This window comes from Oncorhynchus kisutch, linkage group LG18, assembly GCF_002021735.2.
Source record: "Oncorhynchus kisutch isolate 150728-3 linkage group LG18, Okis_V2, whole genome shotgun sequence".
NCBI lineage: Eukaryota > Metazoa > Chordata > Actinopteri > Salmoniformes > Salmonidae > Oncorhynchus > Oncorhynchus kisutch.
Genome location: NC_034191.2, coordinates 14,632,515 through 14,648,773, shown reverse-complemented (window position 1 = coordinate 14,648,773; position 16,259 = coordinate 14,632,515). Strand labels below are relative to the sequence as shown.

General features: G+C 41.9%; 2 protein-coding genes across 3 annotated transcripts in view; one reads left to right on the top strand and one right to left on the bottom strand.

Annotated features, from left to right (window-relative positions):
- Positions 1-7,022, bottom strand: part of LOC109909271 (stromal interaction molecule 1) — a 58,283-nt gene extending 51,261 nt beyond the window's left edge. The window contains exons 1-2 of one of the 2 annotated variants that reach the window (XM_031795437.1): positions 6,392-7,022; positions 5,733-5,856 (exon numbers count right to left, since the gene is read on the bottom strand). In XM_031795437.1, the coding sequence (XP_031651297.1) occupies positions 5,733-5,844 (112 nt within the window). In that variant the 5' untranslated portion in view covers positions 5,845-5,856; positions 6,392-7,022. The remainder of the gene's footprint in view (positions 1-5,732; positions 5,857-6,391) is intronic. The other variant, XM_031795438.1, reaches the window with a different exon arrangement.
- A 5,654-nt stretch (positions 7,023-12,676) lies between these two features.
- Positions 12,677-15,275, top strand: LOC109909272 (rho-related GTP-binding protein RhoG). The gene is made up of 2 exons (XM_020508341.2): positions 12,677-13,119; positions 14,227-15,275. Exon 2 carries the CDS (start codon positions 14,253-14,255, stop codon positions 14,826-14,828), a length of 576 nt encoding a protein of 191 aa, XP_020363930.1. The 5' UTR covers positions 12,677-13,119; positions 14,227-14,252; the 3' UTR covers positions 14,829-15,275.
- The last annotated feature ends 984 nt before the right edge of the window (positions 15,276-16,259 follow it).

Sequence of the window (16,259 nt, the reverse complement as noted above, 5' to 3'; positions counted from 1 at the left end):
GTCTCGTCGTGATGTATGTTTTGTCCTATATTTTTTATCTCAGTCCCCGTCCCCACAGGAGGCTATTTGCCAGGCCATCATTGTAATTCAAAATAATGTAAATAGGGCAATGCCTACATTAGTGCGATGTCGTCATATTTCACACTAAGAAATGTGATATCAGGCATCTTCCTGTGTGATGATATCTATCATGAGGAAGCACACAACAGCAAGTGTCCATGGAATCCTACTGAAGCTCTATTTAAGACAAAGACTTCAAAGAAATAGGCAAATTAAGGTAGCAAGTGCTGCACAGAAAATGGCAATGAGGCCAGAAAAGTGAAGATATGGAATTGCATTATATCAAGCAGTCTAGCTGTAGGCAACAGCATAGGGACAAATGATTCAACTTCTTTGGAGCCACAAAAGTCACCATACCCTGACCTGTCAAGAGCTAGAGCAAGCTAGCCACAGAGCCTGTGGCTAGGGCTGGACGGTATACCGTATTTTATGATATACCGGTATTGATGCAGGGACCGGTTCGGGTTTTTACTTTACCTTCTAGAACAGCATTTGAATGTTGGTTTGTTAAATGTGATACACCATGTGTAAATGTCAATTTTTAGTTTACTTCGCTACTTGTGTCCTCCTTCTCTCCGTGCCGCTTCCACACAGACCTAGCCATGGCCTGTCACTCAAGGAGCGCATTTGATGTTCCTCAACCATGAAACACTTGAGTTCAGTCTGCATGGTCAATGCAGCACATGCAACAATGTTGATGACAACAATGCTGTTTGCACTTTGCGTCTAAATATAAATCCACTAGCGTTCTATGATGACACTATTAGTTTGTTTCTTACATCAGCAAACAGCTACTTTGTCTATTCTTATCAAGTTGCCCTAAATCTTGTGAGACGCTAATTGTTAGCTAGCTACCAAATGCAATGAGTAAGAGCAAACATAGCTAGCTAATACAGCCTGATACCAGTGATGGTCTAAATCAGCATGTTGTTTGTGCAACAGTATCTTCTAAATCAGAGGAATATGCAAAGCAAGAATATGTTAGCTACATGAAGTAGCTAAGAGAAAACATGCAATGTAGCCAAAGCTTCCCCTAAAAAACACTTACCAACACTTTAGTTCCTACCCTGTCACAATAACTCCTTCCTGGTATTTTAAACAATACTGTATTCAAAGTGCCCACTATTACATTCTAATTATAGAATTAGAATAGTCATTATATTTCCATGATTCCAACAGTTTTGCTCTAATTCGCAATTGCAACATTTGGTTAAAAATAAGTCCTAGATTAACTGCCCATATCGTGCAGCCCTACGTGGCAGTGTGGAAGTGATCTCTATTGAACAGTGGTGTAAAGTACTTAAGTAGTACTTGAAAGTATTTTTACTTAAGTCATTTTTTGGTATCTGTACTTGACTATTTTTATTTTTGACAACTTTTACTTCAATACATTCCTAAAGAAAATACTGTACTTTTTCACTCCATACATTTTCCCTGACACCTAAAAGTACTCGTTACATGAATGCTTAGCTAGACAGGAAAATAGTCCAATTCACACACTTGCCAAGAGAACATACCTGGTCATCTACTGCCTCTGATCTGGAGGACTCAGTAAACAGAGAACATCCCTGGTCATCTACTGCCTCTGATCTGGAGGACTCACTAAACACAAATGCTTTGTTTGTAAATGATGTCTGAGTGTTGGAGTGTGCCCCTGGCTATCCGTAAATTAAAAAATAACAAGAAAATGGTGCCATCTGCTTTGCTTAATATAAGGAATCTGAAATTAGTTCTACTTTTACTTTTGATACTTAAACATTTGATACTTGTTTACTCAAGTAGTACTTTACTAGGTGACTTTCACTTGAGTAATGCTCTATTAATGTATCTTTACTGTTTCCACCATTGCAATTGAGTGCAGGAAATGTAGAAATTATAAAAAAGTGCTGAAATTTGTTTTGGTTGAAGTTGAATTGAACAGTATAAAACAATCAGAATGGAGAAAGACTCATTGAAATCACTAAGAATGTATGTGTTGCCACCCTGGGATCACTCGCCACTCATAAAGCACTAGGCTCACTCGCCACTCATAAAGCACTAGGCTCACTCGCCACTCATAAAGCACTAGGCTCACTCGCCACTCATAAAGCACTAGGCTCACTCGCCACTCATAAAGCACTAGGCTCACTCGCCACTCATAAAGCACTAGGCTCACTCGCCACTCATAAAGCACTAGGCTCACTCGCCACTCATAAAGCACTAGGCTCACTCGCCACTCATAAAGCACTAGGCTCACTCGCCACTCATAAAGCACTAGGCTCACTCGCCACTCAAAGCACTAGGCTCACTCGCCACTCAAAGCACTAGGCTCACTCGCCACTCAAAGCACTAGGCTCACTCGCCACTCAAAGCACTAGGCTCACTCGCCACTCAAAGCACTAGGCTCACTCACTACTCAAAGCACTAGGCTCACTCACTACTCAAAGCACTAGGCTCACTCACTACTCAACGCACTAGGCTCACTCACTACTCAACGCACTAGGCTCACTCACTACTCAAAGCACTAGGCTCACTCACTACTCAAAGCACTAGGCTCACTCACTACTCAAAGCACTAGGCTCACTCACTACTCAAAGCACTAGGCTCACTCACTACTCAAAGCACTAGGCTCACTCACTACTCAAAGCACTAGGCTCACTCACTACTCAAAGCACTAGGCTCACTCACTACTCAAAGCACTAGGATCACTCACTACTCAAAGCACTAGGATCACTCACTACTCAAAGCACTAGGATCACTCACTACTCAAAGCACTAGGATCACTCACTACTCAAAGCACTAGGATCACTCACTACTCATTAAGCAAATGTACAACTATTATTCAAAACTAAAAATACAGTCAAATACCGTCCAATTATTTTTGAAATACCGTGATTGAACATTTTGGCCACATTGCCCAGCCCTAGCTGTGACAGGTGGACAATGTGGAATCAATTCTATAATATCCAGGCATATCAACAACCATCACCATCACAGCTGACACCCTGTGAGGATGATGGCACTTCCTCACCTAAAGACTCATACATTCCCCATTATGTGTGAATGTTAATTTGTTAAAGGACCCTGTTTTTCATTTTTCATGTCCTTCCAGTCAAACATTTAGTCTGCTACAGTTAAGTGTGTAATTATATATGTGAGGAATGTGTGTTGAGTCAGGATTGTTGCCCCTCCAACCAAACTGAGTTGGCTGAACAGAAGGGTTTATGTGTTTGTGGGAGAGAGGCAGTGAGAGTTGCTGAAAACAAGGACAGAGAAGAGCATAAATCTTACCTTTTTGAACTTATATCCTGATTTTAACTGTTGTATTTATCCATTTATTCAAATAAATTCTCTATTTGAGTAAAACTGTTCCTGACTTCAAGAAGCCTTTATGTGCACGAGGAAACATACATCTTTGTCAAAACCCACCCCACTCTATTCGGGAACTCTAACAAGAACAATAATATATATTTTTTTACAGTGTAAGTAGGCTACAACAAGCTGCTAATCCATCAACTGACATCCTGTCAGGTTTTCTGGAGCTGCTTGTTAAGACATGCTAACATTCGATGACTGTAAAGCCTTCTCTTCAGCACAAGCATACAGGCAGTAGCATGTGCCACAAAAATGTGCCACTGCACTGCAGCAGAAAGTGGGGTGGAGCATTTCTGATCAAAAACAGTATTTCCTCTGCCTTAACTAGGCTGTACAGCTGCAATGGAAGGCACCAAATCTCAAACCCCATCTATAGTGGCAGTTTGACAATAACAATGCAGCTCAAAATGGAAGCCTCCTGGCTAATATGGCTCCAGATAACTGACTGACAAATCCATTCCAGGTCAAACTGTTATTTAAAGTCAGCAACCTAAAAGCATACATCTCGCTGGGGGCTCCAAATCAACCCACGCAAGTCAGTGTGCTGAACACTGCTAGCCTACTAGATAAAGGTTAAGTCTACAACCCAAGTCAGTGTGCTGAACACAGCTAGCCTACTAGATAAGGGTTAAGTCTACAACCCAAGTGTGTGATGGTGGTGGTTAAATTTTGTACTTTTAGGCCGTTGTTTTGGGTATTTGAAAATACTAGTGGGTCTACATTCCAGAACTCCAGCCCAGTGCTTCTTCAGAAAACACTGCCATTATGAAAAGAATGACGATGTTTATCACCTGCTATTCTCACTCACACACTCTTTTTCATTTGGTTTGCAAACTTTCTGGGTCTGGAGATCAGGTATTTACATACTAGACTACCTTTTCAAAAGCTTTAAGTTATGTAACACTCTCTCTGTATGTGTGCCTGTAGAAGATTGAACACGCACTTGCCCTCTGGAACATTCCACTTCACTGCCGGTGTAATTACTAATGACTCCAGGATGCCCAACCAGGCTTACTGTAGTAGGCAGTAGTCTGTAGTAGTCTGTAGTAGTCAACCCTCTCCAGGCACCGAGCCTCTTCATCACACAAACGCCACGAGCTAGTTAAACTGTTGCTGAGCACAGACACTAACCTATACATTATGCATGTGGCTAGCTAGGCCACATTCAATGAATGTCTCACCACCAACAGGTCCAGAAAAAACACTAAACCGTATAATGTTTTACCCCAAATACAATCTCTATTGGAGATGGGTCACTGTGATAGCCAAACATGTTGTATCACTCCATGACTGGGCCCCTGTCCAAGCCTTTACACAGTCTGGCCTCAATGCATGATGTCAAATCAAAGACCTTACAAGTAGAGGCACAATTACTGTAAGCGGTATAGAATAGACTTACTTACAGAAGTCAGGCCGAGAGTGGTCTTCAAAGATATTGTTATTCATTTCTAAACATCTCAATTGTTTCCGGAATAGGCCTACATTAGTTAAGGGCCCCTTAGACAGGAAGCATGGCACTACATGATAAATTATGAATTCCACAAGTTCAACATCAACACTGTTCAAGTGTATAAACAGTGATGATAAAATGATGGGCAGGCACTTAAGTAGCCGTCAGCTGTATAAATATGACATGACAATGCATGATCCATACCCACCAAAAAGGGAACGCCAGAAGAGACTCGTTAGGACATTCCCACAATTGTCCATTCGCAATAAATACAGCTAACACTTCCATAAATCTAGGGGTCTGATCCAGTCGAAAACTAACAATGAATAGGCTAGGTCTAGTCTGCTATTGTAGCTGACATGAGGCTTTGGCACCTATATGATGTTCCTTACATTTTTGCTAAGTCCCAAAAATGCTCAGTGCCATGTAGTTTAGTTTAAACTAAATCTATGACAATCCTTTCACATATTCCGTTTGGTTCTGACACTGAATGCTGTGGCAAAACTAGTGAAGATGAGTGAAAAATGTTTTGACTGACTTGTCAATAGGTAACAAAACAAACTCACTACGAAGATGCACGACTCCCTGACTTGACAGTGTGCCATGACCACCCGAGGACAGAGCTTAATGGAGATTGCATACCCTAACTATTCTCAGCATGGCTACATTTAGAGCCAGCACCATTCCTAAATACAGGAATGGTAGAGGAGGTTCTAGAACACTGATAATGCAACAAATGTCTACAATGTGTCCAATTTTGATCACATTGTGTATGGAGTATTGTATGAATATACACATGCTGGCATATGGGCTGAATGATGACATATGTGTCATAACGTTCAGAACTTTCTGAATGATATTTACATACCTGACACACCATTATCAATATGATGGTGGTCTGAGCTGGCTTGTACAGTCCAGCTTTCCCTCAGGAGGCATAAGCATGCAATCCACAAGGTCAACGATTTGCTGAAATCCATAATGGAGGTTTGCTAGGAAGAGGATGGAGAGGAAACGTTAAGAGGGACATCACGCATTAATAGCTACAATGTTAGCTACTAGCCTAATGATTTTACTATGCAAACTTCAGATTTCAAACAATGACACTGCATGATTATTACAATCTAAAAGGACTTAAGCATCAAATGAGATCACATCAGAGCTTTACAAGCCAAATATCATCAGACATAGTATAGAAGTCACATAGGGCTAAGTCAGATAATACAGGCTCTCACAAAAATCAGTGGTTGGCTAATGCTAAACCATAACACTACTAGCAAACAATTTCACCATCAATAAAATAATTATATTACATTACAGGCCTATATTAGCTGCACATGGATAACAAGCAATCATAGCTAACGTTACCAGTCAGTAGCTAAATACATGTCTGGCTAACCCACGTTATAAAAATTAAAAAGTGACAGCTGGGAGCTTGACAGCCCGGCCTGAAAAGCTATCATAATCAAGTAAGTCGTTTCATGATTTTCTAGGTAGCAATTAAATGTATAGTAGCTAGTTAGTTACCTTTCAATACTTTTGCATTGGATGCTTTTCTTATTACAACTATTGTGGGTTACCGTAGACTCAAAGGCACGCCATCAATCGTAGGTCCATACTCCAAAAAGAAACCCATTTGTATTCCATGGATAAAGAGCGAAGTTAGCTGGCTAGCTAGCTAGTTGGCTGTCATATCTGCATATGACAGATGACTTTCCGCTCTGTTTAGCCAGCTGACGTTAGGTAGCTAGCTAGCCAGCCAGCAATGCGCAGACAATCCAATGCAACGGCCGAGGTGGTCGACTAACAGATACTTGGATAAAGCCAGCTAGCTAACGTTATGGTCAGGGCCGCTTCTTCGGGTAGCTCACCACCGCAACAGAACAGCAGCCTTCAGACCACTGTCAGCAGCTAGGAAGATGGCTAAACCGACAAATCATCGCACACGAACTAGCTACAGTGATAGAACGCGAGCAACTTAGCAACCCCGTCCTTTTACGTCAATTTACTGGATAAAATACACTCAAGTAAGAAAAAAGTATTTATGATTGATTCAAACACAGAGCGGTCGTAATGCACTAGCTACATGTCCGCTACAGCCGGTTTCCCCCACACACAAAAAAATGTTCTTCAGACTGGGTTGCTTCACCCATGTGAATCCAGCAATATTAACGAATCACTTCCTGTTCAGTTTTTTTTTAATCATCCTTCAAAATAATTGTACAACCCTGTAAACGGTGTAAGTGAATTATTGAATAAAAAATATATCCGGATATCTAATTATGTTAGAGTTATTATATATTTAAGCAATAAGGACCGTCGTTCCTAAGAACAGCCCTAAGCCGAAGGTGCCTTATTTGTATTATGAACTGGGTACCAACGTAATTTTTGCAGTAAAAATACATGATTTGTCATACCCGTAGTATATGGTCTGAAATACCACGGCTGTCAGTCAATCAGTATTCAGTGAATGACAAACATTTATTTGTACTGCTCTAATTACGTTAGTAACCAGTTTATTAAAGCAATAAGTCACCTCGGGGGTTTGTGATATATGGCCAGTATACAGGCACTACACGTTGCGTCGTAGGTAATAGCAACAGCCATTAGCCTTTGTACACTGCTCAAAAACACACTAAAATAACACATCCTAGATCTGAATGAATGAAATATTCTTATTAAATACTTTTTTCTTTACATAGTTGAATGTGCTGACAACAAAATGACACAAAAATTATCAATGGAAATCAAATTTATCAACCCATGGAGGTCGGTATTTGGAGTCACACTCAAAATTAAAGTGGGAAACCACACTACAGGCTGATTCAACTTTGATGTAAAGTCCTTAAAACAAGTCAAAATTAGGCTCAGTAGTGTGTGTAGCCTCCACGTGCCTGTATGACCTCCCTACAACGCCTGGGCATGCTCCTGATGAGGTGGAGGATGTTCTCCTGAGGGATCTCCTCCCAGACCTGGACTAAAGCATCCGCCAACTCCTGGACAGTCTGTGGTGCAACTTGGTGTTGGTGGATGGAGCGAGACATGATGTCCCAGATGTGCTCAATTGGATTCAGGTCTGGGGAACGGGAGGGCCAGTCCATAGCATCAATGCCTTTCTCTTGCAGGAACTGCTGACACACTCCAGCCACATGAGGTCTAGCATTGTCTTGCATTAGGAGGAACCCAGGGCCAACCGCACCAGCATATGGTCTCACAAGGGGTCTGAGGATCTCATCTCAGTACCTAATGGCATTCAGGCTACCTCTGGCGAGCACATGGAGAGCTGTGCGGCCTCCTAAAGAAATGCCACCCCACACCATGACTGACCCACCGCCAAACCGGTCATGCTGGAGGATGTTGCAGGTAGCAGAATGTTCTCCACGGCGTCTCCAGACTCTGCCACGTCTGTCAGTGTGAACACGCGCTCAGTGTGAACCTGCTTTCATCTGTGAAGAGCACAGGGCGCCAGTGGCGAATTTGCCAATCTTGGTGTTCTCTGGCAAATGCCGAACGTCCTGCACGGTGTTGGGCTGTAAGCACAACCCCCACCTGTGGACGTCGGGCCCTCATACCCTCCTGTCTCAGCCTCCAGTATTTAAGCTGCAGTAGTTTATGTGTCGGGGGGCTAGGGTCAGTTTGTTATATCTGGAGTACTTCTCCTGTCCTATTCAGTGTCCTGTGTGAATTTAATATAATTCTCTCTTTCTCTCTTTCTTTTTCTCTCTCGGAGGACCTGAGCCTTAGGACCATGCCTCAGGACTACCTGACATGATGACTCCTTGCTGTCCCCAGTCCACCTGGCCGTGCTGCTGCTCCAGTTTCAACTGTTCTGCCTTATTATTATTGGACCATGCTGGTCATTTATGAACATTTGAACATCTTGGCCATGTTCTGTTATAATCTCCACCCGGCACAACCAGAAGAGGACTGGCCACCCCACATAGCCTGGTTCCTCTCTAGGTTTCTTCCTAGGTTCTGGCCTTTCTAGGGAGTTTTTCCTAGCCACCGTGCTTCTACACCTGCATTGCTTGCTGCTTGGGGTTTTAGGCTGGGTTTCTGTACACCACTTTGAGATATTAGCTGATGTACGAAGGGCTATATAAATACATTTGATTTGATTTTGATTTGATTTCATACCACCCTCATAGAGTCTGTTTCTGACCGTTTGAGCAGACACATGCACATTTGTGGCCTGCTGGAGGTCATTTTGCAGGGTTCTGGCAGTGCTCCTCCTGCTCCTCCTTGCACAAAGGCGGAGGTAGCCCTCCTGCTGCTGGGTTGTTGCCCTCCTACGGCCACCTCCACGTCTCCTGATGTACTGGCCTGTCTCCTGGTAGCGTCTCCATGCTCTGGACACTATGCTGACAGACACAGCAAACCTTCTTGCCACAGCTCGCATTGATGTGCCATCCTGGATGAGCTGCACTACCTGAGCCACTTGTGTGGGTTGTAGACTCCGTCTCATGCTACCACTAGAGTGAAAGCACCGCCAGCATTCAAAAGTGACCAAAACATCAGCCAGGAAGCATAGGAACTGAGAAGTGGTCTGTGGTCACCACCTGCAGAACCATTCCTTTATTGGGGGTGTCTTACTAATTGCCTATAATTTCCACCTGTTGTCTATTCCATTTGCGCAACAGCATGTGAAATTTATTGTCAATCAGTGTTGCTTCCTAAGTGGACAGTTTGATTTCACAGAAGTGTGATTGACTTGGAGTTACATTGTGTTGTTTAAGTGTTCCCTTAATTTTTTTGAGCAGTGTTTATTGTCCATATGCCACACCTAGATAGCCTAGTGGTTGGAGCATTGGGCCAGTAACTGAAAGGTTGCTTGATCGAGTCCCTGAGCTGAAAGAGTTAACAAAATCTGTTTTTCTACCCCTGAACAAGTTAGTTAACCTGTCATTGTAGAATTTGTTCTTATCTGACTTGCCTAGTTCAATTAAATATATTTTATCTAAATTAATACCAAACATTTGTATGCTACGTTTGTAGCAATATCAACGCAGGACATGTTTTTATGGAAATCTCCTACTGTAGGTCACAGCCTTATTGTTGCTAGCTGTTGCTCATTCTGGCTTCACACACAAGTAAATTCGTTGAGATTTTTGAGGCATAGAGATAGATAGAGAACTCTAGCGCCCAAAATATATTTTAGCACAGGCAGAGCCATTGAGGATTTTCACCATTTTGAAGTAGTCACTGGGTGGGACTTTGTATGGGTTACGGAATGATCACATAATTCCATCCAGGTCACCAGGAAGGATCAGGCAATAAATCATACCTGTAAGGAAACATTCCATAACTGCGGCAGTAAATCACCAACTTTGGATTTTTACCTGTTCAAACAACACACTCTAGGTGGCAGTGTGCACTCATTCAATTTGTCATACAAGTACAAAGAACACAAATATAAGCTCAACATGTAGTGTTGGTCCCATGTTTCATGAGCTGAAATAAAAGATCCCAGAAATGTTCTATACAAAGAAAAAAATCATTTTGTGCAGGAATGTATTTACACCCCTGTATTTACACCCCCATTTTTCCTTTAACAAGATAATCCTTCCACCTGACAGGTGTGGCACATTAAGAAGCAGATTAAACAGCATGATCATTACACTGGTGCACCTTGTGCTGGGGGACAATAAAAGGCCGCTCTAAAATGTGCAGTTTTTTCACAAAACACAATGCCACAGATGTCTCAAGTTTTGAGGGAGCGTGCAATTGGCATGCTGACTGCAGGAATGTTCACCAGAGTTGTTGCCAGAGAATTCATTGTTAATTTCACTACCATAAGCCACCTCTAACGTTGTTTTAGAGAATTTGGCTGTATGTTCAACTGGCCTCACAACCGCAGACCACATGTAACCACGCCAGCTCTGGACCTTTACATCCGGCTTCTTCACCTGTGGGATCATCTTAGACCAGCCACCTGGACAACTGATGAAACTGTGGGTTTGCACAACCAAAGAAGTTCTGCACAAACTGTCAGGAACCGTTTCAGGGAAGCTCAAGTATGTGCTCGTCTTCCTCACCAGGATCTAGACCTGACTGCAGTTCAGGGTTGTAACCTAACTCAGTGGGCAAATGCTAATTTGCAATAGCCACTGGTAAGCTCGAGAAGTATATTCTTCACGGATGAATCTCGGTTTCAACAGTACCTTGCAGATTGTAGACAGCTTGTATGGTGTTGTGTGGGCAAGCGGTTTGATGATGTCAATGCTGTGAACAGAGTGCCCCATGGTGGCGATGTGGTTATGGTATAGTCAGACATATGCTACAGACAACAAATACAATAACATTTTACAGATGGCAATTTGAATGCACAGACATACCTTGATGAGATCCTGAGGCCCATCGTCGTGCCATTCATCTGCTGCCATCACCTCATGTTTCAGCATGATAATGCACAGCCTCATGTCGCAAGGATCTGTACACAATTTCTGGTAGCTGAAAATGTCCCAGTTCTTCTATTATCTCCATATTCACTAGACAAGTCACACATTTATCCCCTTACACTTGTGTCTATAAGGTAGTAGTTTTGGAATTGTTAGCTAGATTACTTGTTGGTTATTACTGCATTGTCGGAACTAGAAGCACAAGCATTTCACTACGCTTGCACTAACATCTGCTAACCATGTGTATGTGACAAATAAAATTAGATTTGATTTGATTTGAGCATGTTTGGGGTGATCTGGATTGACGTATACGACAGCGTGTTCAAGTTCCCTCCAATATCCAGCAACTTCACACAGCCCTTGAAGAGGAGTGGGACAACATTCCACAGGCCACAATCAACATCCTGATCAAGAAGATGTGTTGTGCTGCATGAGGCAAATGGTGGTCACACCAGATACTGACTGGTTTTCTGATCCGCCCCCACCTGATTTTAAAGGTATCTGTGACCAGTCGTGTGAAATCCATAGATTAGGGCCTATGGAATTTATTTAAAATGACTGATTTCCTTATATGAACTGTAACTCAGTAAACTATTTGAAATGGTTTATATTTATGTTTTATATTTTTGTTCAATGTAGTTAAAGAAGAAAATGGACTACTTCAAAATGGAGATGGTCTCAATGGCACTGCCTGTGCTCTCAAAAGGACAGATACAATAAGGTGGTGTCTATCTAAATCTATGTAGGCTATCAGAACAAAGGAACAGTGGAGCTCATCGACTCATCAGTCCCAACACAACTAAGCTCAAGTATGCCACCTTGAGGCTGTAGGTTACACAACACTAGCAATAAAAGGGGAGGAGATGTGTTGATGGGGGAAAAGAGGGGGGGCATCTTCTGATGGAACTGATGCCCCCATCAGAACAGATTTGAGCCTCAATGGGATAGGCCTTTTCATGTAGGCCTTATCATGTAGGCCTTATCATGTAGGCCTTATCATGATAAATCCCAACTTCTTGTAATAAAGGTGTATGATACAACTTGATCTGATAATATACTGTATCATAAACTAATGCTAAATCATAAATTCTTAGTTTAAAGGCCCATTGCAGCCATGTTTATATCAATATCAAATCATTTCTGGGTAACAATTAAGTACCATATTTTAATAGTTTTCCATAAAATTTGACCAAAATCGCGTTTTTAGCAATAAAATATTTCTCAAGCAAGAATTTTGCTAGGACTGTCTGGTAGTGGTCTGAGTGTGGAGAAGAAAACTGAAAACTAGCTGTTATTGCCAGAGAGGTTTGGAACTCTTTTTGTTATTGGTCTATTAACCAATTTACCGCCTGGTGATGTCACCAGGCAAGCCAAAACTCCTGCCCATTGCAAACCTGAGGATTAGATGTTCTTTTGTACATTATATTTTCAACCAGCAACAATTAGGAATAACACTGATCCCTTTTCTTCCCACTTCTACAGTGTTAGTTTCATCATCTGTTGTGCAATATGATATAAAACACAGGAAACACTGAATTTTGTCTGCACTGGGCCTAACAACGATATGGTTATTCCTATTCTGTACATTTGAATGTCAAATAAGATCATTCATTGGGTAACAATTTTATTTAAAAATGCTGTTTAATATTCTACCAGCAACGTATATTTAAAACAATAGTCGTGGTGAGGAGACAGTACACTTCCTCACAGTGCCATTATTTCTCGGGTGGCTTCCTCTTCAGCGAACACACACACTTCCTCCACTACAGCAACACTTTGCTTGACTGCTTTGACGCTCTCTGACAGATTGAAGGCTACATGTTCATACAAAACCTGCCAGTAAAGATAGTATGTTTGGTGAGTCTGACTTGTTTTTAACATTTGCATGTTTTTGTTGTCAAATTGTTGTAATTATGTACTACTACTGTATAATAGATATGTAGGCTGTAACACATAATCCTACGGAAGCACTTGGGTGACGCACCATAAGGCGAGGTAGCCAACTGCCGTTATAATGTTGGTAGGCGCTATTCTATATCAAAACTCTGTAGGCCTACGATATGACATGCAATGTTCAAATCCACAATTGCAATATTTATATGTGACAGTTATTTTGTGTTTCACTCCGCCCATTTAAAGTTATAACTTGATCTGCTGACTGTAGTCGTCTCTTTTTCTTTCAAATGATGATAATGGTGAAAAACCTTTTTTGTAATTTATGTTGAACTCTCTTTCTAATTTCAGGGTTACTATTGGTCCCCTATTAACACATAGCCCTTTTCTTAATAATCTAGGTGAATGAAATGAGAAATGTACACGATCAGAATGCTATGGCCTTGTTGATGGCCTAAAATGAGTGAATGTCACCTATCATTGATATTCAGTGGATAGGCCAAAGGTATGCATCAGTGCTGGTAGGCATACAAAGGTTTATTGGATTTGATGAACTATCCCCAGTCAGTGTACAGAGAAGTACATTTCAGTGCTCCCAGGCTCGGGTCCCTGTAGACTGGGTTTAGCTATATTCATGTTTTCTCCAACATTCTAAGAGAGCTGTGGGAAGAGTCCAGCTCTCCTCTCTCACAATGAATTACAATTACTGCATGTATTTCAAACTCCAGTCTCCACCCATATTTTGAAGTTTCAGTGTTCACACTTGAATTCATGGGGAACACAGGCCTTATGTACTGTAACTATAAATGAAGTAGGCCCACAGATTAACATAATGTTCAAGTTGAAATGAAAGCCAGTAGATTAACAAAGACAGATATAAATAGATGGTGTCAAACTGTACTGTGTAAATGAGGGCGTGAGAGTGATGTTCGTACCCGATAAAGTGTGAGAGCACTTTAAACCACAAACATCACTTTCAACAGTTTACATTTGTTGGGCCCTAGCCAGTGTCTCTCTTTTGGTGAACATTGTAGCCTAAAGTGCATTTCTCCCTGTGTTTCTCATGTCCAGGTGTCTGAGACAGTGAAGGGGCCAGAATGCAGAGCATCAAGTGTGTGGTGGTAGGAGATGGTGCAGTGGGGAAGACCTGCCTCCTCATCTCCTACACCACCAACGCCTTCCCCAAGGAGTACATCCCCACTGTGTTTGACAACTACAGCGCCCAGGTGACTGTGGACAGCAGGACTATTAGCCTCAACCTGTGGGACACAGCAGGCCAGGAGGAGTACGACCGCCTGCGCACACTCTCCTACCCCCAGACCAACGTGTTTGTCATCTGCTTCTCTGTTGCCAGCCCCCCCTCCTTTGAGAACGTCAAGCACAAGTGGCACCCAGAGGTCACCCACCACTGTCCCAATACGCCCATTCTGCTGGTGGGCACCAAGAAGGACCTGCGTAATGACCCGGAAGTGTTGAAGAAGCTAAAGGATCAGAACCAGATGACCATCACCCAACAGCAGGGCATCGCCCTGGCCAGGCAGATCCAAGCCATCAAGTACCTTGAATGCTCTGCCCTCAACCAAGACGGAATCAAAGAGGTGTTCGCTGAGGGTGTGCGAGCCTTTCTCAACCCACAACCTGTCGCCACCAAGAAACCCTGTGTGCTATTGTAAAGGCAGTAGAGATACTATCACGTATGCAAATCAAACAGAACAATATTAATTAATTGAATGTGTGTAAACCATTGGAGTTGATTTTATTGTGAAATATGTTTTTGTTGTACTGCTGATAACAAACACTGCCATATCAAGACTTCCTTGAGACAAGGGGATCATTGAGGCAGAGGCATTGGCTCAAGATGGATGCCTCAAAACTGAGCCAATATTAGGTAGGCAAGAAGGGCCTGGGTCAAATGCTGTCTGCAAGAATCCTTACTTTTGTATATCCATTATTTTTCCCTCTTCCTTTATAGCAATTAACCAAAAAGACCTGAGACTTTCTGATGAGGAGATACATTCTCTCATTTATCAGTGCTTGTATTGTTGTCACATTTTGACATGTATGGCCTTTACAAAAAGAATTAAAAAATATCAGGAATTTAAATATCCATACTCCCATAATTAATAGTTGTTGTTTTTTTTTACTAATATTTTGTTGTATCATAGAAGTATGTATTTTTACACCATCAGGTTTTTTGTTAGTGCTATTCAACTTTGTTTGAATGTGTTGAATGCTGGACACAAAAGAGGAAATGCTGAGAGAGGTTTTTGATAAGAAATGCATAGGCTGATTTTCCTATCGAAGGTCATTAGTCAGTGTGTTTGTGTGTGTGTGTGTGTGTGTGTGTGTGTGTGCATGCGTGTGTGTGTGATAGATGAGAGGAGAGAGACGGGAGAGGAGAGGAGAGGAGAGAGAAATGGAACCTGGTTGTAACTTCCCTCTGAAAGTCCTTAGCTTATTATATATTTTAGTTAAGTTGGGGTTCTAGATGTTTTAATGTTGTGTAACTATTTTGAGAAGGCCATGACCCCACTCTTCGAGGGTGTCTCGGGGTTGGGAAAGGCAAAAAAACACATTTCCAATTCAAACATAAGCACCCACCAAAATATTATTATTAATATTACATCTGTACGGTTGTAAACGAGAGATGGAAATTGTGTGCAAACTGTAGTGTAGATTACTTTGACATGTCTTTATTCTTATCATCAGGAACAGCAAATAAATGTGTTGATCAATGCATACAATTAAATTAATACCTCAAGAATGCCAAACCCTCTCAAATGGAGTCACGGGATGTGATAGAAACCAGCATGCTAAACAACGATGAGGTTCCTGATTTGCCTGAGATTTGGAAGTGAAATGATCCAGCTGGCGGTTACAGAGTTGTGAAACATTCATTTTCATTTGTTGTACAATCACTGTCCTCTCCCATACCTCAGGCCACTGGACTCATTTGACAGTGAAATAAGGCCTCAGTGCCTTTGCTCTGCCTGCTGGATAACAGACACTTCTTTGTGTGAGAGCAGTGGAGGGACATACAGATAGATGTCCTGACAGTTTTAGTATAGTATATACTGTATGTGACTGTATACAACACCCACTCT

Coding starts and splice junctions, on each gene's coding strand:
- LOC109909272 (XM_020508341.2), top strand. CDS start 14,253: ATGCAGAGCATCAAGTGTGTGGTGGTAGGAGATGGTGCAGTGGGGAAG.